The sequence below is a fragment of the Denticeps clupeoides genome, chromosome 5 (assembly GCF_900700375.1).
Source record: "Denticeps clupeoides chromosome 5, fDenClu1.1, whole genome shotgun sequence".
NCBI lineage: Eukaryota > Metazoa > Chordata > Actinopteri > Clupeiformes > Denticipitidae > Denticeps > Denticeps clupeoides.
This window is the reverse complement of record NC_041711.1, coordinates 33,575,389-33,596,795: the sequence shown is the minus strand read 5'-3', so window position 1 is coordinate 33,596,795 and position 21,407 is coordinate 33,575,389. Positions and strand designations below refer to the sequence as shown.

General features: G+C 41.4%; 2 protein-coding genes across 3 annotated transcripts; both read right to left on the bottom strand.

The window, feature by feature from the left end:
- Positions 1-8,681: 8,681 nt before the first annotated feature.
- On the bottom strand, positions 8,682-15,775 carry c1r (complement component 1, r subcomponent). Its single transcript, XM_028981205.1, has 13 exons — positions 15,692-15,775; positions 15,298-15,517; positions 14,872-15,055; positions 13,831-13,971; positions 13,524-13,732; positions 13,296-13,443; positions 12,350-12,468; positions 12,188-12,266; positions 11,848-11,982; positions 11,693-11,767; positions 9,559-9,761; positions 9,159-9,379; positions 8,682-9,057 (listed from the first exon to the last, which is right to left on the bottom strand). The coding sequence occupies exons 1-13, from the start codon at positions 15,715-15,717 to the stop codon at positions 8,697-8,699; spliced, it is 2,121 nt and encodes a 706-aa protein (XP_028837038.1). The 5' UTR covers positions 15,718-15,775; the 3' UTR covers positions 8,682-8,696.
- c1s.2 (complement component 1, s subcomponent .2) lies at positions 15,720-21,071 on the bottom strand. 2 transcript variants are annotated; one of them, XM_028981203.1, is made up of 11 exons: positions 21,002-21,071; positions 20,247-20,445; positions 19,990-20,170; positions 19,762-19,881; positions 19,425-19,618; positions 18,988-19,135; positions 18,749-18,864; positions 18,181-18,250; positions 17,698-17,826; positions 16,905-16,979; positions 15,720-16,825 (listed from the first exon to the last, which is right to left on the bottom strand). In XM_028981203.1, the coding sequence occupies exons 1-11, from the start codon at positions 21,013-21,015 to the stop codon at positions 16,053-16,055; spliced, it is 2,019 nt and encodes a 672-aa protein (XP_028837036.1). In that variant the 5' UTR covers positions 21,016-21,071; the 3' UTR covers positions 15,720-16,052. The 2 variants fall into 2 exon arrangements, with proteins under 2 accessions (XP_028837036.1, XP_028837037.1); XM_028981204.1 differs by having other exon boundaries at positions 18,749-18,792.
- Positions 21,072-21,407: the final 336 nt, after the last annotated feature.

Genomic DNA, 21,407 nt, shown 5'->3' with positions numbered 1-21,407 from the left:
TTGGCCACAAGGTTCGTACATATCTCAGGTGGGATTTTGTCCCACTCCTCTTCACATCTACTCACCACCTATTTTCAATACCCAGGCTGAGGGCAGGAGGTTCTCACCCAAGATTTGACGGTACATGGCCCCATTCATCCTCTCTTTGTTGCAGTGCAGCTGTCCTGTCCCCTTAGCAGAACAACACCCCCAAAAGAACAATGTTTCAAACCTAAATGTTTGACGGGGCGGACAGTGTTCTTGGAGTCATAGAGGGCATCCCTCTGCGAGTTCAGTTGATGCCAAAGAGCTTTGGTCTCATCTGACCACAACACCTTCACCCAGTTCTCCTCTGAGTTCTCCTCTGAATCATTTAGATGTTCAGTGGTAAACCTGTACATGTGCTCTCTTGAGCAGGGTTACCTTGCGGGCTGCAGGATTTTAGTCCTTCGCGGTGTGTTCTTTCTTTGTGACTACAGAGTGGTGTCAGGAGAACAACCTCTCTCTCAACGTCAGCAAAACCAAGGAAATGGTTTTGGACTTTAGGAGGTAGAATACAGCTCATCTCCCTATCTACATTGGAGGAGGTGCTGTGGAGAGGGTCAGCAGCTTCAGGCTCCTTGGGGTCACCCTCAGTGCCAACCTCAAGTCCTCAGAACACACAGCAGCGGTCACCAAAAAAGCCTACCAACGACTCCATTTACTCAGACGCCTAAAGAAGGCTGGGGTATCCACGTCTGTCCTTACCAGCTTCTACAGGTGCGCTGCTCAGGACAAGAAAGCACTGCAGAGGGTGGTGAAAACAGCTGAGAGGATCACACCACTCCCAGCAATAATGGACATTTACACCACACGCTGTCTCAGGAAAACGAAGAGCATCCTGAAGGACCCCAACCATCCTGCACTGTCACTTTTTACTTTCCTGCCATCAATTCACACACGCACAATGGGTGGTAGTAGACTAGTGGTGACACACTCGCTTATGAACTAGAAGACCCAGGTTCAAATCCCACTTACTACCATTGTGCCCCTGAGCAAGACACTTAACCCTGAGTGTCTCCAGGGGGGGACTGTCCCTGTAACTACTGACTGTAAGTCCCTCTGGATAAGGACGTCTGGTAAATACTGTAAATGTAAACACGATTCAGGAACAGTTTCTACCCCAGTAGCCATCAGGCTGTTCAACACACAGTAACTGGCTCTTAACATCCTGCACTGTCACTTTAAATCATGCACATTCACTTTATGCAACTTAGCCTTCTGTGACTTATTTATTGCTGCTGCACCACTTTGTCTTCTATGTCTTCTGTGTATCATGTCCTATGTTCTGTCTGCGTGGGAGGGGTCTTCAAGTAAGAATTTCATTGTGCTCTGTATCCTGTACTTTGTACATATGACAATAAACTTCAACTCAACTCAACTACGTCCCAGCTGTCTTGAGATCATTGTTCCACCCATGTAGTTCTGGGCTGGTTCCACACCGTTCTCATGATCACTGAAACTCTACAAACTGAGATCATGCATGAAGCTCCAGGCCGAGGGAGATTGGCAATTTTTTTATGGCTTCCATTTGCAAATAATCACCCCACCTCCACCCCCATGTCCAATCACATTGCGCTGATGATAGACAGTCATGCTCACCAATCAGATGTGTCCTATATTAAAGACACGCCCACTTAAAAGCGCGCAAGGGCGCTCGCTCTCACTGCTGGTTACAGTGCAGTTCATATTGTACGGTTATGCTACAGTTTATATTATGTGTATTAATCACAAATTAAATCACAATGACGATTTTTGTCAAATAAATCGTGATTTGAGTTTTCTTAAAAATCGTTCAACCGTAATCGATATTGTTGATATTTATCTGCACATCTTCAACACAACACTGCAAATATTGACTCTTTGCGTAAATTTTATGTAATGAAAACCTTTGAAACCTATAAATGCTTGTAATTATACTTCAATGCACCACGGAAACATCTGGCAAAAAGATCTAAAGACACTGAAGAAGCCAGCTTTGTGAAAACCAGTTTTTGTGTGATTCTCATGACTTTTGGCCTCGACTGTTCTACTATATTGACTAGGTTAACTAAAATTGCATAAAAAAGAATCTAAAGTACAATTTTCATTGACTAAAACTAGACTAAAATAGTTAAGGATCATTCCTATGGAAATAAGTCTTAAATGCTCAGACTTTTAGTAGGCTGAAACTTGACTAGAATAAAATGAAGTCTAATGAAGACTAATAAAGATTTAAATGACAGCCTGATGCAAAGATTAAACTAAAATTAAGACAGACCGCCAAAAACAACAATATGTTGAAGGGTGTAAGAATTGTGGGTTTGAATGAAAACTCTCTCGCATGTGAGGGAGTGAAGGGAAACTCTGCCCTAGTGAATAAGTTTGATTTTACACCAATCTCCACCACACCACAACTTGATACCCTAACCCTAAACACGACAGTTAAATAAAGAGGAAATTTTAAGCCACAAAAATATGAACATTGTTCTTACTGTTTGGAACACCATGGAAAGAGTAAAATGGCTTATTGCAGTGGTAACGGACGACAGACTGGTTTTTGGCATCAGGAACAAAGTACAGAGCTCCATTCTGTACAGATGGTGGATCTTCACAGTGACCCTCTACAGTGGATAGAGGGAATAAATGATGAATGTTAGATGATTTTGTAAATGTAATAAGAATAATTAGATACACTGCATGTGTAAAGTTAGTATTTAGCTTTACGTTTCTCGCCATTCATCCTGTCCAAACATCATGGAAAACAGAATATCAATTTTAGTGTCAAATAAATATAGTCAAATAAACCTTCAATTCAGATGATTAGCAATAAATGTTACCATTTTATATGTGAATACTTTTCCAGACAAGATCATGACAGGTGAACTGAAAAAACAGTAAAGTTTTCAATTTGCAGATCTTATTTATGTACGTGTTTATTTTAATACAACAATTCAATAAAATTCATGCTCATATTGATAAATAATTGATTTAATAAGTGATAATGTACCACATCCTTAAAAAACATCATTGCAAACATGGGTAGGTATTGATATTTTGATATTTAAAATAGACAAATAAAATATGAAACTGTCATACAGTCGTAGCTTCATCCTTCACTCACCAATGGCTGTGTAGAAAGCTGTGAAGCCCAAGTGCTGGTCTGATCCTCTGTTTGCAGCACTTGTCTTAAAGATCAGCTGGAGATGGTTGCTTGAAGACAAGATTGGGGAGATGCCTGGTAGATGTTGGTTTGTTTTTTCACCACAGAATTTGCCCAAAACTTTCTGGTCATGCAAAACCTGATATTAAACATGAAAATGAACATTTCTCTCCAGAATGTTGTAGTTTTTATGTTCTGGGTGAACTGGCTGTGCTACTGACTGTAAGTGAGTCTTGATTGCAGTTGTCTGATTGCTTGATGTCGAGGTGCGTGATGGTGAGTTGGATTCTGTAGCCCACAGGAACCTTCAGGTCCCATGTCACGTCAGTTCCAGGCTGGTAGGGCTGAGGGTAGTGAGGTGACTTCACCTCCCCATGCAAGGACATGGGGGCAGGCTTCACCACACCACACACACTCAGACACACACACAACAAACTTCAAGAGGAAGGAATAAACATGAATTTATTGTTCTAGCAGCAGAACACTGCAAAACAGCCAGAAATATTTTGTCCCTATGTGAACATTTCATTAAATATAAATGTGAACTGTACCTCACACTCTTTAAACAACACAATGATGATACTCACATTAAACTTTGCATGGCATAGAATGCAGTCCCAAAAGTTATTGGTACTCAGTCTGCTTAAAGATTAAGGAAGTAGAAGCAAGCCACGATAAATCAGAACTTTTGTTGTTTCGAATGCTGCCCGATAATGAAATCAGAGTCTAAAAGTCAAGTGAATAATGTTTGATCTGCCCCTGAACAAACACAGACACGGGCCGCGGACTTAGTGTTTGTGTATAGTGTACATCTCAGGATATGTGTGATGGTAACACCACCATACTGTTGAAACAGATACCACAGTCATGTGAAATTTTAAATTTTAGTCATCTTCAAGACTGATTATTCCGACAATAATCATCATGCCCTACATTGGGAGTCCAATTTCTATCTTCCACTTCGTCCACTTCCACTGTCCCTCTTCTCACCTCTCTACACTGGCTCCCGGTAGCTGCTCGCATTGAGTTCAAGTCCTTGATGCTGCCTACAGGGCTATAAATGGAAGTGCACCTTCTTACACCAACACACTACTAGTTACACTCCTGCACGCCCTCTTACATCTGCAAATGAAATGACACTGAAAATTCCCTCTTCACGGGGTCTCCGATTCCAATCAACTCTGTTCTCCTTTGTTGTCCCTGGCTGGTGGGACAACTTGTCCTGCTCCATTCGACTAGCCGAGACTACTACCACCTTTAAGAAGCAGGTGAAAACCCACTTGTTCAAAAAGTTCACAAAAGATCACAATTGGTTTATTATTGGGTTTATTATTGTGCATCTGCTTGTTCATCCTGCTCCTTCCTGGTCAGTTGGGAATTCAAATGTAGCCGATGGTGGTGATTCTGTGTCCTTCACGATCTTCAGGCGTCTGAGATCACACTTGCAGGGAAAACCTGCCTTCTTGACAGAGATCAAACACAGCAGCATACAGGGAATATTCAACTTCAAAAAGTATTTCAGACAAATCTAACACTTACACACACACACACACACACTCCCAAAATAATTAAAAACATTTTTTACTTCGTCTAGCACTTAACAATCTCCGAGCATGTTCTTTTTCTGACAAGTTCGGCTTTATCAGGGCTCTTAGTTTTTGTAAACTCAAAATCTATAGAAACCGAATGAGAATTGCTGGTATCTTCCTCCTGTAAGTCGCTTTGGATAAAACTGTCTGCAAAATAAAGTAAAGTAAAGTAAAGTAAAGTAAAGTAAAGTCTATTTAAGGACCTCTATTGCACACAGATTGGCATCAAGCAAATGAACTTTATTTTAGCTATCTATAAATTAGCAATTGCATAGATATTTATGATATTTAAATCTGAGTCTACTTATTTGTAATAATATCACATTTCAATCTGTAAATTGTGTAACTGATTTACGAAAACACTGTACTGTGGACTATGGAAGACAAATCAAATCCAGAAAAAAATAACATATAACTATGGACTGAAGTACCCCTAAATCTCCCTTCATACCAGCTGTATGTGAGAATAGTTGTATGTAAAACTGTGGAGAATGGAATAAAAAACTCTCTACACACAAAAGCACTGTATTAAAACCACCCCAACCTGATGTTACCTGGCAGAAAGAGGCGTGGCACAATAGAGGAATGAACAGATTCTAATTTATTAACACCAGTAAATTGTTATTGCAGTTACATGTGAATATTGTATGTAAAAATGTTACAGATCAAACCAAAATGAAAAGAAAAAGGTAGCGAAAGAGAGAGAAAAGCCATTAGAAAAATAGGTAAATAGAAAAGACTCAGGTACTGATGGGAAAATTCCCCTCAGCTCCCGATGGAAAAGAAGATGGAATTACCCAGACCACAAGTGAACATTCCTTTATACATTTGACCCACAGGAAGTTGTCACAGACCAATCAGAATTAGTTATTTCTGTCCTGTCACTCCCCAGGTGTCTCCCGTCTGGAGCAGACAAAGAGAGCTGGCGATTCTCAAGCAAATGGCTGACGCTTCGCACCTTTTGGTTGGGTGAAGGATGCTAAGTGCTGTAATGTTGTTTGACAAAGAGATGGAGAACAAAGAGGTGTTGGCCTCTCCACATGACAAAAGCTGCAGAAATATCGTGGTCCTGCAGAATGTCCCACTTTACAGACAGCCATTTGATCCCCTGTGACACTGATTATTCAGGGTCCATGGGGATCACAATTGGTTTATTATTGTACATCTGCTTGTTCATCCTGCTCCTTCCTGGTCAGTTGGGAATTCAAATGTAGCCGATGGTGGTGATTCTGTGTCCTTCACGATCTTCAGGCGTCTGAGATCACACTTGCAGGGAAACCTGCCTTCTTGACAGAGATCAAACACAGCAGCATACAGGGAATATTCAACTTGATCAAAGGCTTTACACACTTGGTTGGGTTCTTTGTCTGGAGTCTGATGAAATTAAAAGGTTGTAATTTTGCATCCAGATTATACATGTAAAAAAACATTGTCCATTTACATTAAAACCAAACCAGAAAAACAAACGACAACAATGATCAGATATTGTAACGCAAAGACATGTAAATATAGTGAGGAGCTTAAAATAATATCAGGGAATTCATAACACCTTTATCACTAAATCAGAATCAGAATCGTATTTATTGGCTAAGTAAGTGCAAGCACATACAAGGAATTTGATTCTGGTAGATGGTGTCTCTCAAGTACAGAGTATTAAAAAACAATGGATGTGTGTAAGTGTTATTGTACAAGTTGTGGAATTTGTTTGTGCTGTTTATAAATAACTATATCTACTGAAATAAATAGGCAAAAAAACTAAATTCTATATACAAAGTGTATATAAAGTGCAGTGTGTTATTAGTTATTATTTGAGTTATTATTTGAGATTATAGCACTGTTGAGGTGTTATAGAGATAAACTGTTGTTGAGAGAAAAACTGTTTAACATAAATATAAATTCTCATCCTAAACATGTTGATCATACTGAACATGAATTTAAACAGTAAACTATTAATTTTAACAGCAAAATTTCCAATCCCTGATCAGTTATTATCAAATTCCATTTTCTTTTCCTCATACACCCCAGGCTGGGAAATACTACAGGCTACAGGCTGGAAAATACTCAGTTTCAATGTCTGCAAACACAACAACTCCTTTATTTGATTGTCATTGTAAAACGCAGCACAGCACAGTGACACAACAAAAAGTGTCTTCTGCTTTTAACTATCACCCTCAGTGAGCAGTGGGCAGCTATGACAGGGTCCGTTTTTCTTTACCCGCAAGGCCAACCACTGCCCTTAAGCCCCCTAAGCTCCCATGTTCCCACACTCCCTTGTGGATTGTCTTGTGTGCATATCCCCATATGTATTTTACTTTACTGTTCCATACACCTTGCCTGGGAGTGATTTCCATTCATTTGTATTTGGAGGCTCCCACGCCTGTTTTCATTTTTGTGTTTTGTTTCTGTAATAAATCAATATATTGTGCATTTGTGTCTTGTGCCTACAGTCATAAGACACACAGGCACACACACACGTACACTATTGATCTGAACTATCTATCCAAAAAATGTTCTAAAATTGTATAATAATCATAATGTTGTCCTCCAGACAATATTGTTCCACACCTTAAACAACGTAGTACTCTGTGTAAGGTTCCCGGCAGGACCAGGGTTGTCACAGCAGGGGACATCCTCAGAAAATCCACGAGAACCAGGAAATGTAATCGGTCCCACAGACTATTATTTACCAAATGGTTGCAAGAACAAAGAACAGGTGATTGACCCCCACGGACAATTATTACCAAATGGTCACAAGAACAGAAGGATGAGATCTCTCCCACAGGACTCTTCATCCTGAGAAGGGCGGGTAAGCCCCTCTCACTTCTGGGGGAAGCAGATGTGTTTAATTTGAGTACAATATATATGAATGTATCGTGACAATACGTGCGTGTTTAGATGTTTTCTCACTGGCTCAATGTCCCCTGTCACATAAATTAAACAGATCTAAGATATAACAAATATGTTAGTACTAAAACCAAACCATAACAACATCAAAGGTCTCCTACACGTGCTGCGGTTTTAAGAACTCTTCTACCTGTCTTTTATCCAGTGCTGTGTGTAACATCTGTTGGGGATGTATTTACTATCTCTGTAGAGCTGTGAAGATTATGTATCATAGTAAATGTAAATATTAATATCTTTAATCTCCAATCTTCCTTTCTTCCTGCCCCTGGTGTGATCAGCCTGTAAGTCGGTGCAAATCTGCATGGTAGAAAGTTATTTTATTAATTATACTTGATTTACTAACTGGCCACAGTTTTGCTGATCAAGTCTCGATGAGTCAATGCAGTCTTTAGTTCCTCCTAACCTTATAAATTATTCAGTCCCTATTGTCCTCTTCATTCCAACTACCCGTTTAAAGTGAATAGTCTTGGTAGCTATATTGGGGTGAGATAATACAGATCTATAACTATTTATCCGGTTGATAAATAGATTAGTTTTGTATAATTGTTATTTTATTTGCCGTCAAAAACGTCATACATGCTAAACCCTTCACTGTCGTATCAGATTCCGTTATTGGGCTGATAGGCGAGTTTTACATCTGTTTACTCCTTAGAACATAGAACTGTTAGTATTCTATCTAATTTGCACAAGAGCAGAAATGTTTTCTGTTGTTTGCACGTTGTATCACGGTTGCCAGGTGGGTCAACACATACACAAATACCACAACACAAGTGCAAATATTGTGTATTGCACATAAATGCAGTATCCATTATGCCATTCTTTTCATATTTGTGTGACTGTTTAAACTGAAAATCTTGCTATGACCAAGATACTGAAATGATGTAAGCAAAACAGAATTAGAAACAATATTTAAAATGAATCAAGGATGGTAACCAAATAATTTTATTTGCATATTTGTCAGTGTATCTAGATGTTTTAAATTATTAATAGAATTTCTGAGAAATTATACAAGTTTGATGTTCCTCCTTCATTGCACCATGGCCTTATGAATTTTCCTCAATTGTCTTTTGGACCCAGTCCGTATACTTGTCAACACGGGTGTAAACTCCATATTTACCTTCTTCACCACACGAGATACCCCAGCTGACAATGCCAGCAGCCCAAAACTGCCCACCGTTCTTCAAAACGAACGCCCCTCCGCTGTCACCTTGACAGGAGTCTGCGCCCCCTTCTGGGAACCCCGCACAGAACATGTTGTCTGTAAAAACCGACACATCTTTACTGTGGACTCGCTCTTTGTCTATAAACCGTTGGCACTTCTCCTGATCCACCACTGGCAGCTGAATGTACCGAAGCTGACTGGAGATTGTGTGGTTTTCTGTAATTCCAAAACCTGAAACCAAGCTGTGAATTGAATTTTGTTTTAGAATTTAGAATTTAGAAATTAAAACCTGTGTATTAAAAAACTATGTAAAACTATGTACTATTAGGTAGGATTGTCTTACCCTGGAATCCCAGCATTATAGATAGCATTCTCTGGTGGTAGACACAGCGGCATGACATTGGAATTAAATGTGTAGCGCCTCTTGAGTTTGATCAGTGCGATGTCATGATCGAAGTTTTCTGTGTCTCTTGGGTTGTTGTATGATGGGTGAACATGCAGGGATTCAACTTCAAAATGAGGTAATTCAATCATGTTTTGTAAATCGATGTCTCCAGCATAGACCTAAAAGTAAGTAAAGTGTAAGCAGCCAATGTAGCATGAAGATCAGTAAAACTCAGTAGACAGAAAAACTGCCTGCTGCAGGGACTGGATAGACGTATGAAATTCATGCTGAAATTCACAGCTATGGTGCAGAATTACTGAACGGTGTGTGATTCAGTTTAAAAACAAGTACCACTTGCCTTAACCTTCTCATTTGATATAAGTTTAGCATCTGACACAAGGTTGTGAGCTGCAGTCAGAATCCAGCGATCTCCAACAACAGCTCCTCCACCTCGTCCAGGAGAGAGGAGCAACGCCTGCCATGGGAAAGATCTCGCTGGAGCTATCGTCCCTTTCAGGATTCTCGATCGGCCAACAACGGTTACTTCTGGGCGACCACAGACTGGACAGGTCATCCACAATTTTTGGAAATTATTAATGGAAATTGTGTTATTATGGAAAGACTTTAGGCTGCTTATAAATATAGAAAAATATCACAACAAGTTATTGCACTCCAATAATTGATTGAGATTTTTTTCAATCATTAATGCAATGTATTTCATACACATCTACAAACATTTGTGCTCCTCTGTTATTGTATAAATGGTATATATGTGTGCAACTTTACAGAAAACGTTTGTGTCACGATTGGGTGCACCTGGATACGCACCGGGCACCAATCTGCTTGACATCAGGGCTCCAGCCATGGAACAGGTGTGGCACATGGCTGGAATCTGGTTATAAGGACTTGTTGAGCAGCCCATCGAGACTGCGACATTTTATGTGGACCCTGTAAATTACCTAAGTAAATTTTTTTTTCCACTGTTTTGGCCCTTGTGACGGTTTGGTTTTTGTGTTAATAAATTTTTCCCAGCATGTCCCGCCTCTGAGCTTCATTCCCCCATCAGCTCGGGGACGTGACAGAATGTCGCAGCCTCCAACAGAAGCGCAGAGCGAAAAGGCCGAGTAGAACCACGCGGACCCCCAAGTACTGGTTGAGGGCTGTCTTCCCGGTGGTACGGGGGTCGAGCCGTGGCGAGGAGTGCCGGGTAATCGCCCCCTGGGTGATCTGCGAAACCCGGAAGCGGCAGGCTCTGCTAGTGAGTAGGCGGAGCGAGGACGAGAGCATCAACAGCAGCGAGTGCAGAGGATGCATCCCCCACGATCTTCGCCATGACGGGCCAGGAACTCTGCCCTCTGCTGGCCAGGCTCCCCGTGGACTGTGATGACACAGACGTCGAGAGCACGGATGACGCCAGTTGGTGTGCGGTCGGTGCCGGGATGGCTCCGCCTATCGTACCCGTCACCAATTGTCAAGAGGTCTGTGGGGACCCACCCGACTTCGAGAGAGAGAGACGGACAGCCAGGAGGAAGACGGCGACGCGGGGGTAAGCTGGTGGAAGAGGGTGGTGGAAAGTCGCCAGCCAGCAACTGCGCTGATGGGACTGCCTTGCGGGGAATCCGCCTCTCCAGCTCTGGTCGCGAACATGCCTACCCTCTACCCGGATGTTCCCCAGCAGAATGGCAGCCCACCACCATCTCCATTCTGCCCGGACCCTTCTCCGGAGGTACATGCCAACCCTTCTTAACATCCTGTGGTGTATACTTCCCTCGTTCTCTGACACAGAGAAGATCACCACCATACTCGCGTGTCTGACTGGGTCAGCTTGGGGCTGGGGCGCAGCCTTGTGGCATCAAGGTGAGACATTTACATTTACAGCATTTACCAGGCGCCCTTATCCAGAGCGACGTACAATCAGTAGTTACAGGGACAGTCCCCCCCTGGAGCAACTTAGGGTTAAGTGTCTTGCTCAGGGACACAATGGTAGTAAGTGGGATTTGAACCCGGGTCTTCTGGTTAGACGAGTAGGCGAGCGACTAGGCTACTACCACCCAGGCTTAACAGAATGGGTTACCCGGACTTCCTGGAGCTGCTGAGGGCGGATTTCGATCAGCCAGAGCCTGAGCCATGGATCGAACCCTGCCCCACCACCACATCCAGAACTAGCCAGGATTCGGTACAGGAAGAACCCACGGTGTGGGTCACGCCTCCCGTGATCCTGGCTGCGTCTCCTGGGAGGTCCCAGAGAGCCCAGAGAGGGAGCCAGAAGCCCAGCAATACTCCTAGGTCCTGCCTGGGGCTACGCTCCCCCAAATTTCTTTTGGGGGTGGCTGCGGTACGGGTTGGGAGCTCCTCCTGAGGGGAGGGTGGGTGGGTAAACAGGGCGGGCCAGAGCATCATGGAAATATTTCATGTTTTTGTGTACAGGACTAGTCTGTCCCATGTGTTATATTCATGTATGTATATGTAGCGTGTGAAGCTTATTGTGTTACCAGGAAGGCAGGTGGGGAAAATGTTGTCATTTTCACTTTCCCTCCACCTTCGCTCTGCAGTACAGGTCAAATTCACTGCAACACAGGGGAGAAGTAGGGAGTGGATATATGTTTAAATCACTAGAAGCATCATAATGATCATATATTACACTCACCTTCATTTGTATGCTGCAAGGTGTAGTATGGCTCATTACACTGGTACTTTATGACTGACAGGTACTGATTATTAACACCAGACAGAAATGTTACTTTCCCATTCAGCAAATGTTGGGGGTCTCCACAGTCTATAACTGGACAACAATTTATTAACATTATTATTATTGTTGTTGTTATTATCATTATGTTAAGGGCATTACTATTGTGTGTTGAACTTTAAGTTTCTAAAACTGATAATTATGTTAATATCATCTCAGTTGGACAACCTTCATAAATAAGGAATATTTTTGGACAGATTAATTGTCCTGATCTAAGATAGGGAACATATTGAGGTTGTACTGTGGCACTCAGGGAGAGGCTGGTTCCACTGTCCATTGCTCTGACACTTGGAGATATAGGTCTGGATTTCATTTCCTCCCTGTGCACAAAAGAAATGGAGGACATGAAACAGATTAAAACTGGCTAAATATAAAACGAAGAGAATAAAACATGCTTTCTCACCATCATTAGCTTGTATCCTGTGTCACACCGTACATGGATGTAGTCTCTGTAGAGGTACTGATCAAAGTCTGGAGTAACACGTCCATTTTTTATGTCTTTTGGATTCTCACATTTTACTCCTATAGCAAATGGGTTAATTGACTATATTTAGATATGCACAGGAGGTTACAAAAAATCTGGCTGTTATGATCTTATCATTCGTCAAGTTCTGCTTATATTACATTAAAATTTTGAATGTAATAGCATTTAGAATCTTGTGTTTAAAACATACTAGTGAGTGGTACCTTTATTCTGAGCTTTGAAAATAGGGCCCTCAGTGATATATAACCCACTTGACTGTAAACTTTAATATTGGTGTTGAAGCTTGAAGCCTCAAGTTTATGCAAGATCTTGGATTCTTGGTTGTTTTTAGATTAAATCTGACAATCGAGTTTCCTCTCAGCTCAGGGAGACAGTTTGTCCTTCCAAATTAACCACATTTCCAAAAATACTTACTTATAAAATGCTGTTTAAATAGAATTTCCATTACGTAATGGAGCATTACAAATAAGATTTTCAATAGAATAAAATGTGTGTGTGTGTGTGTGTGTGTGTGTGTGTGTGTGTGTGTGTGTGTGTGTGTATATATATATATATATATATGCGATGGTAGTAGCCTAGTTGGTAACACACTTGCCTACAGTCACAGGTTCAAATCCCACTTACTACCATTGTGTCCCTGAGCAAGACACTTAACCCTAAGTTGCTCCAGGGGGGGACTGTCCCTGTAAATACTGATTGTAAGTCGGTCTGGATAAGGGCGTCTGATAAATGCTGTAAATGTAAATGTATATATGTGTGTGTGTGTGAATAATGTTTTATTTTATGTGTAAAAATAAGTCTTGTGATCAGGCCAATCATACTGGTGCTTTAGATTTGTGTATATTTTCTGTAGTTTATTACTTACTTTGGCTGGTGTAATGAAGGTTCCAGCCATGGCTCAGTCCAGCCCAGTCGGTGTGGTACTCCAGCTGAACAGAGTGGGACTTGGTTTGGATGACTCTGGGACTCTCATTTCCACACAGTTTCAGGGGCTCTTGGTCTGGTTCTGATATCTGAAAACCAAAAAATTAACAAAATCCTACAACATCCTCCACACACACACACACACACACACACACAGACGATACTGTACCTGTAACCAGTGGAACAGACAACGTTGGTTTCCAGTGTCAGTGTTGATGCGCTCAATGTGGAATTTGCCTGTGAAGTTGAGGGTGATGGTGTAGCCTGGCTCCAGTGAGATCTCATACTGGCAGTCCAGGCCATGGGGTGAGGGACCAGGGAAGTCTGGACTAGTGATGGTCCCCTGTGACTCACGAAACACTCCCCCTCCACAGCTCACTTAATGAGAAAATGGTGGAATAATAGCATCACTGATTTAACTGCACACAATATACTGCATAATAAACGACCAAACACTACACTGCTACACTACTCACACACACAGGTATGCTGGTCTGGTCGAAGGTTGTAGCCATGACGACAGGAGCAAAAGTAAGAGCCCAGAGTGTTCAGGCAGATCTGGGAGCAGACAGGGCCCATCCCACCTGCTGCTTCTGGGGCAGAGCATTCATCCACATCTATGTGCAATGACGGAGGATGTCAGTGTAGGAGACGTAAACAGCAATGACTGCTCTGTGTTTAACAATCAAGCAGATTAACAATATTTTGTGACATCACATTTTCACCAGCAAAGTTTATGGAAGTCCTATCCTAACTGTTAAAAAAAGGAAATAATCTTTAAACAGGTAAAACGTGTCCAGAGAATTCAGCGTTATCCAAATGTAAACTTACCTGAGTGATTCACTACAAAATAGTGAAAAAATGTGATGTTTTTGTCATGTACAGCAAGCAGTTCGCACAACTAAATACAGTCCTCTGCTCATCACCTTTAGTGAGCCGTGGGCAGCCATGAAAGGCACATACACAAATGTTTAAAGTAAAATTGTGCAGCAGAATGGAGAGTGTGTTATTGTCCAAGAAGCTTAGTGAAGATCTAAGAAAAATACTAGTAAATGCTAGTTATTGGGAGGTGTTTCCACTTTGTTCTGGAAGAAGACCATGGCAACTAGGGTGGTACCGCCTTAGTGGGGAATACACTCGCCTATGAACCAGAACACCACAAAGTCACTGGTTCAAGCCAACTTACTTCCATTGTGTCCAATAATTTGCAGCTTTAAAGCTGTGTCTGTGCCAGGAAACCAAACCTTTCTATTAATTCTACCAAGAAAAGTGGTAAAATATCCAGTCAGAATCATATTAGAAGGTTGGTGGTGGTTACCAAACTGGCCTGGTTGAGTTGGTACTTCAACCAAACATTTGTTTGGCCTGCATGCATGATTCTTGCCCTATGTTGAATTTAGAAAATCCAAATTCCAAAATAATGTTTATTAATTAGTCAATTGTGTTAGAAAGAAGTCATTGTGTTCCATTTAACTTTGAGTGCCACTGAGGGTAAGATGGATCGTGTGGTGACACACCTATTGCCTGGTAGAAAGCTGCGAAGCCAAGGTGCTGGTGAAGCCCAGGGTTTGACTCATCTGTCTGGAAGATTAGGCGAAGTGTGTTGCTGGGAGACACAATTTGCTTGTTGCCAGGGTGATGACCATTTGGGGCATTTTCTTGACCACAGAACTTGTCCAGTGTAGTTTGACCATGTATTACCTAAAATGGTTCAGCATTTTACAATATGAGGTTCTAGTTGTTGAATCTTTTCTAATTATGAAATGAACATGTAATATTTTGTAAATTTGATAGACTTTTTACTTTTCTAGGTTTAGAACAGACATCCACTGGACAATCAAAAATGATCATTTTAGTCCTGTGTTATTGTCTGAATCAGTTCATTGATTTAATTTGTTGTAATAATGCAGTAAAACAGTATTTCACCTGCATTTTGTACTAACCGTAAGTGAATCATAAAAACAGTCAGCGTCAGGCTCCATGTCCAAATACGTGAACGTGAGCTGGATCTTGTAGCCCTTAGGCACCTCCAGGTCCCACTCTTCATGGACTCCAGCTGGGTAGGGCTTAGGGTACTCAGGAGAGTGTAACTCACCATACAGAGCAGTCGGAGGAGTAGAGTCCAATTCACACAGATTTGTACTCACATACCAACACAGCACTCTGGAATAATGGGTCGTAATGACTGATCTTTCGATGTATCTGCACATTTCTGACTGAATGCTCAGAGGATGAGTGTTTTTTTTATTTACACATCAAGTATGAAATTGTTAATTCGAGGAACACTCTTCACAGTAGCAAGTTCTTTAATTTAAAAAATGCAATAAAAAAACTCACCCAATAACTGAATATTTCCACCCCATAGTTTGAATGCCAGGCGTGTTTATTAAATTCGATATCAAGTGTATAGTTATTGCATACTTCCATAAGTGTCTAAAGCAGAATGACAAGAGTCTAAAAGTCAAGCTAGCAAAGCACTTGTTGTTTGATTTGGCTCTGATCAAAGTGAAAAGACAGAGTGAATACTGCTGTGAGCGTGGGGGTGGCCTGTAAATTCCCGTAAAACTTTGTTTGTTGAGATGAACGAACTTCTGGCCAAAAAAAAAAAAAAAAAATAGAACAAATGGAAAAGTCAACAAAGTTGTTACAATAATGTCTGAAACAATAATGAAGAAAACATTTTTAAACCTCCATATTTCTAATTATCCTTGATGGTGTTTCTGATCCAGTCCAGGTAGTTCTGCACTTTAGTGTAGTAGCCCTTGTAAGCCCGATCTTTACAGTCAGGTCCCCAAGACACGACGCCTTTCAGCCGATAAGGATCATCTGCTTTCCCTGAGCCCAGAATAGGCTGGACTACAGGACCTCCACTGTCACCTTTGCAGCTGTCTACCCCAGGCTGCCCAGCACAGAACATGTTTTTACTGAACACAATTTGTTTGTTTGCTCTGGTACGTGGGGTGTTCATGCAATGCTCTTCAGTATACTCCTGCACGGCTTCATAGCGTAACTTTTGACTCTTCTTGCCTTTTTCCCATTGTCCAAACCCTGAGACTGTGGCCATCTTGTCATTCAGTGGAGTCCCTTCCCCTTCCTCTGGCAGACATACAGGTATGACATTGGGACCAAGTTTCACCCTGGCTGACAGCTTGATCAGGGCAATGTCATTGTCAAAACTAACTCGTTCACTTTCATCTAAGCCTTGCTGGTATCCAGGATGGATGAAAATCTCCCCTGATTGCATCACCTCTGCATTGGAGTCTTGACCATCCACCATGCCCCCATACAAAACAAAGGCATTTTGTTTTTCCACCACATGAGCAGCTGTAATAGCCCAGAGGTCATTGATCAGTGAAGCGCCTCCTCTTGGACTTTTGATAAGGAGCTGCCATGGAATTTCTCCAGCGTTTGCCTCCTTCCCACCAATGATCCTACCACTGCTGGAGACCTGCTTCTCAGTCAAGCCACACACTAGAAGGAAAGAAACAGGCAATTCATTTATTAAACTCTATATGTATATAAATTAACATCTAGACCGCTGTTGCAGTACCTGGAACACATTTTGGCATTTCAGAGCTGCCACTCTCAGAAGTCCATGTTCCATTTGCATCACAAGTGAACACATCTGGAAAATTAGTAAAAATATAAAACTGGTAAGCTTCGCTCCTAAAAAAACACCACTGTGCTCTTTAATGGCTGTATAGTCCAACCCTTGTACTGCTCAAAGAGAATTTATTCCAGTTTACCTGATAAAATCATTCAGCCCATGATAGTAAATAGTAAGATAGTAAAAGGCAAAGCCACACAAGGTAATGAATTGGAACAGCTAATTACTAATTAACATAAAACTATTAACAACTGGACAAAATGCTAATACATCATAATATTCCCATAATATACCAATTCTACAGCGAGTGTCAATGGTTGTGAAATTGGTTCAATTCTTTGACAGTTTTCAGAACTGTGATTCTAGTGTGATTAGAAGCACTCTGAACTGTGAATCAGTCTGTTCTGGAACCAGAGCTTTTACTATGTTACACCACAGAGACACCACCCAGGAGAGGAAGAAGATTGACCATGACAGTCTTCTGTGGCTACTAGTGGCCGCCATCTCTGGGATTAGAACATATTTATATCATGCATTAATATTTGCATGCAGTGAGTCGGAGTGACTGATGGATCATTGAAGGGGGTTGGGAGGTGCTGTGCATGGTCATGTTGTTTCATCCACATGCATTAGTTATGCAAGGTGCATGGAATGACTGGCAGTGCCCTCCCTAATAACCTAGGAGCCTCATATTATACTATGAGCTAGATGAACACACACAAAAGTGGCTACCTACCGTCTCCCTCCAATTTGTAGTACTCAGATTTACATGTCCACCGGATCTTACTTTTGTACAAAGTGTTTTGAGTGGGATTAACCACCGAAAGTTCTGGATCGTCAACATCAGGATGACCGCAGTCCACAGCTGGGTATGAAAATAGGTAAAGATGCATTGTGACTTTGAACTTTTCAAATCAGTGGTTACACAGTCAACTTGCTGTACAGCACCAACTTTTGTTCTCCAATGGAGATAAAATGTACAGTATTTAAGCTTTAGTCTTAGTTAGTTAGTATAGTTTAGTGTGTATTTACATATATATTTTTCTTTTTTTATTGCTCTATGGGGGGGTCTGTGTGAAACATTATTTCAATACACGGTGTACTGAGTATACAGTTGTACTGACAACTTTATTAAGTAATCAAAGAAATGTTTGTGTTTAAAAATACGGCCTCTGCAATAACATAAAAATTGATCTGAACACATTGTATTTGTACTTACGTTGACACTTGTAGACAGGACTCCAGACACCATTAATCTGACATTTACTCTGAAATGACTGTTCATATTTCTGTGATAAGGGAAGATAGATAGATAGATTGATTGATTAATTGATTGATTGATTGATTGATTGTGCATTTGCTGAAAGTTTAGTAAAACGTTGCACTATACTGCCATCCTCAGGCCAATTCAGGAAAATTGGACACCCCATGCTTTTCAAGACAAGAAAGTGATGCAAAAAACTCTATTCATGTGAATGATATACTTCAATAATTAAGATTTATTTACAGGTTCCTAATATTTTGCTTGCCCACAGCCACTGGATTTCATTGCATTTTGGATTTTTCTGTATTCTGTAAGACATTTAATATAATGACAAAAAGTCCACCAAATCAATTCAAACTGCTTCTATAATGTAATTGGAATGCAGTTTAGGATGCTCTCTTTTTTCAGCACTGGCTGCTGGGGTTTGCAAATATATCAATTAGAGAGTCATTTTGGAAAAAGCATTGAAACAATGAAAACATTGAGGTCAGTTTGTCAAGATAAGATGCTCTGTCATACTCACATGTTCCACAAACAATCCTGTATCACAGGTGACAGTGACCGAGTCTTCATATTCATACAGAGGAACAGTTGGTGTCAAGATGGAATTAGGGGTCACCACATTTGGACATGACATCCCTGCATTTAATATGTTACTGATTAATACCAACTAATAATCCACAAAGCATGTATTCACAATGAACTAGAACACCCACAACAAGTAGGAATAGATGAGGTAATTATTAGAATATCTGGACTCACTTCGGACTTTGTAGACAAGAGTAAAACCAGCGTTGAGACCAGTGTCATCTGTGCTGAAAAGAACCACGGCCTTGTTGCTATGTGTATTGAAGGAGCCGGGGCGTTCGTCACCACAAAAGGGGCCAAATGTCTTGGAAGGGGTTTTGACCTGTGTAACAAAATGACAAATTGAATATGTTAATTGTAACAATTTGGCTATAGAAATAGAGTCTAAGACAGTGTTACCAATATTTATTATACTATTTATATATGTGCTTGGATGGTGCAGCCCTGAGTGAGTCCCCATAATGTCCTAGATATGGGTTCTAAGACCCTGCTTAGGAATAGGTGGTTATGGAAAGTGAGTGAGTGAGATGATGCGCCCACTCCCTGTGGGTAAATGAATGTCTGTAAGTTATACTGAAGGCGTTCGTTTTTAAGTGAATCATGTCACTCACTGTCACTGAGTCAATGCATTCACCATTGGACTCGGCCTGGACATCGAAATTCCCTATAAACTCCAGCACCAGCTGCAGGCCAGCATCAACTAAGAGGGAGTAGGAGCAGCGTGCATCCTCAGGATACGGGTCAGGATGACCAGGTGCGGACACAAGCCCCCTCAGAGAGCCCGAACGATCCTCTGTGCAGCTCACTGTGAGGTGGGAACGGTAGCAGACGAGTAACAAGAAAATGACACAAAAATGTGAACAAAATGTCTCTTTGTACTTTATTTTCCCCAAAACCTGGCCTTGCCTTGTCTAATTAAGGTGTCGAGTTCATTCGTTTTTGACTTACCATTGCATGTGTGATTGTCATGGTTAAGGAAATATCCAGGTGGGCATGAGCACAGGTACCCCCCAATGTAGTTGTTGCAGAAATGGGAGCACAGAGTGCCCAGGTCACACTCATTAACATCTGGGGTTTCAGCAGCAAACAAGTTCAAGAGTGCACACACCGACAAACATTAACAGAAGAGAACAACATGTGCAGAATGGATGATTGTGAAATTCTTCTCCAGGTTACCATGTGTGGAGTAAAAGGCCCTGAAGCCAGTGTGCCTTTCCACGTTGGAATAGTCTGCGTTGAATGTCAGTGACAGACACCCTCCAGGAGACGATATCAGTGAAGGGTTGACAAAGGAGCTCAGCATTTCAAACGTCATTTTACCACACAGGTTGTGCAGCAGATTTCTACCGGAGAAAATCTGCAACGTAATAAAGGGAACAACATGTTGGTTAGAGAATTAGGAGAACACAGCCACACTCTCGAGTTCTGGTTACCTTCAGAGCGTCATCTTCACACCCATAGCTGTCCTCTATGTCCAGGTGGGTCAGAGTGAGGGAGATGGAGTGCCCAGATGGAGCGCAGCGTTCCCACTCCTTCTTGGAATGAGGGTCATATCCATGTGGGTACCCTGGGGACTCAACCCACCCTGCCAGGGGTGAAGAAATGGCGACCGGAAGGATGGCAACGAAGAAACTAAGACACAAGGAGAGAAATATAGAGAAGTGACAGCATAAAAAAGTAGAGTAAGCAAAACAGAAAAAGAGAAGGAAAGAGGCATGTTGAGAAGGAAAGAGACATGTAAAAACAGGATGGTGAATGCTGCTTTAGGGAAGTATAGCTAACTAAGAAGTTATTAGTACATTGAATAAAACACATTAACATTTACATTTACAGCATGTGTCAGATGCTCTTATCCAGAGCGACTTACAATCAGTATATACAGCGACAGTCCCCCTGGAGACACTCAGGGTTAGTGTCTCGCTCAGGGACACAGTGGTATTAAGTGGGATTTGAACCTGGGACTTGAACCTGTGATCTTCGTGTTCATCTGTGAGTTTGTTACCCACTAGGCTACTACCACCCCATAATACACCAACCAACTAAAAAACAATCCCCCAACGCAAATATTCTACAAACAAGCAGCAAAATTTGGTAAAATGTTCAAATATGATAGTAATTAAAATATGTAATACATGTAATATAGTAGCACATAATAAAACAATCACCATAATAAATAATAATCAGTTACCTCAAGCATAACATCTTGAAAGCACAGCCCGAAAGAACCCAGTGGAGTTGCTGTTGTTCCTAATTTCCTGTTTAATTTCTTACTTTCACTTATTACCTACCCTCCCTCGTGTTCTTCCCAGCCTCCTTCTCTCTCATCCCGCTAGTCCCTCACTCTCCCAGACTCTTCCCAATTTGAATAACTGGAACATGGAAAGTCGTGGAATTAAACAGGTACAGACATAGATTGGGCTTGATAGAAGAGGTTGGGGACGGTGAAACGAGCATCACAGATTATGCTAATTTAAAAGTATCTCCATTGGGTTTTTACCCCAATACAATTTGTTGAAACTGTAAGACTCCACAACCGCTAACCTGCTTCTAGACACACAATATTATTCATACAAATTCACATTAGTTGTGTTTGA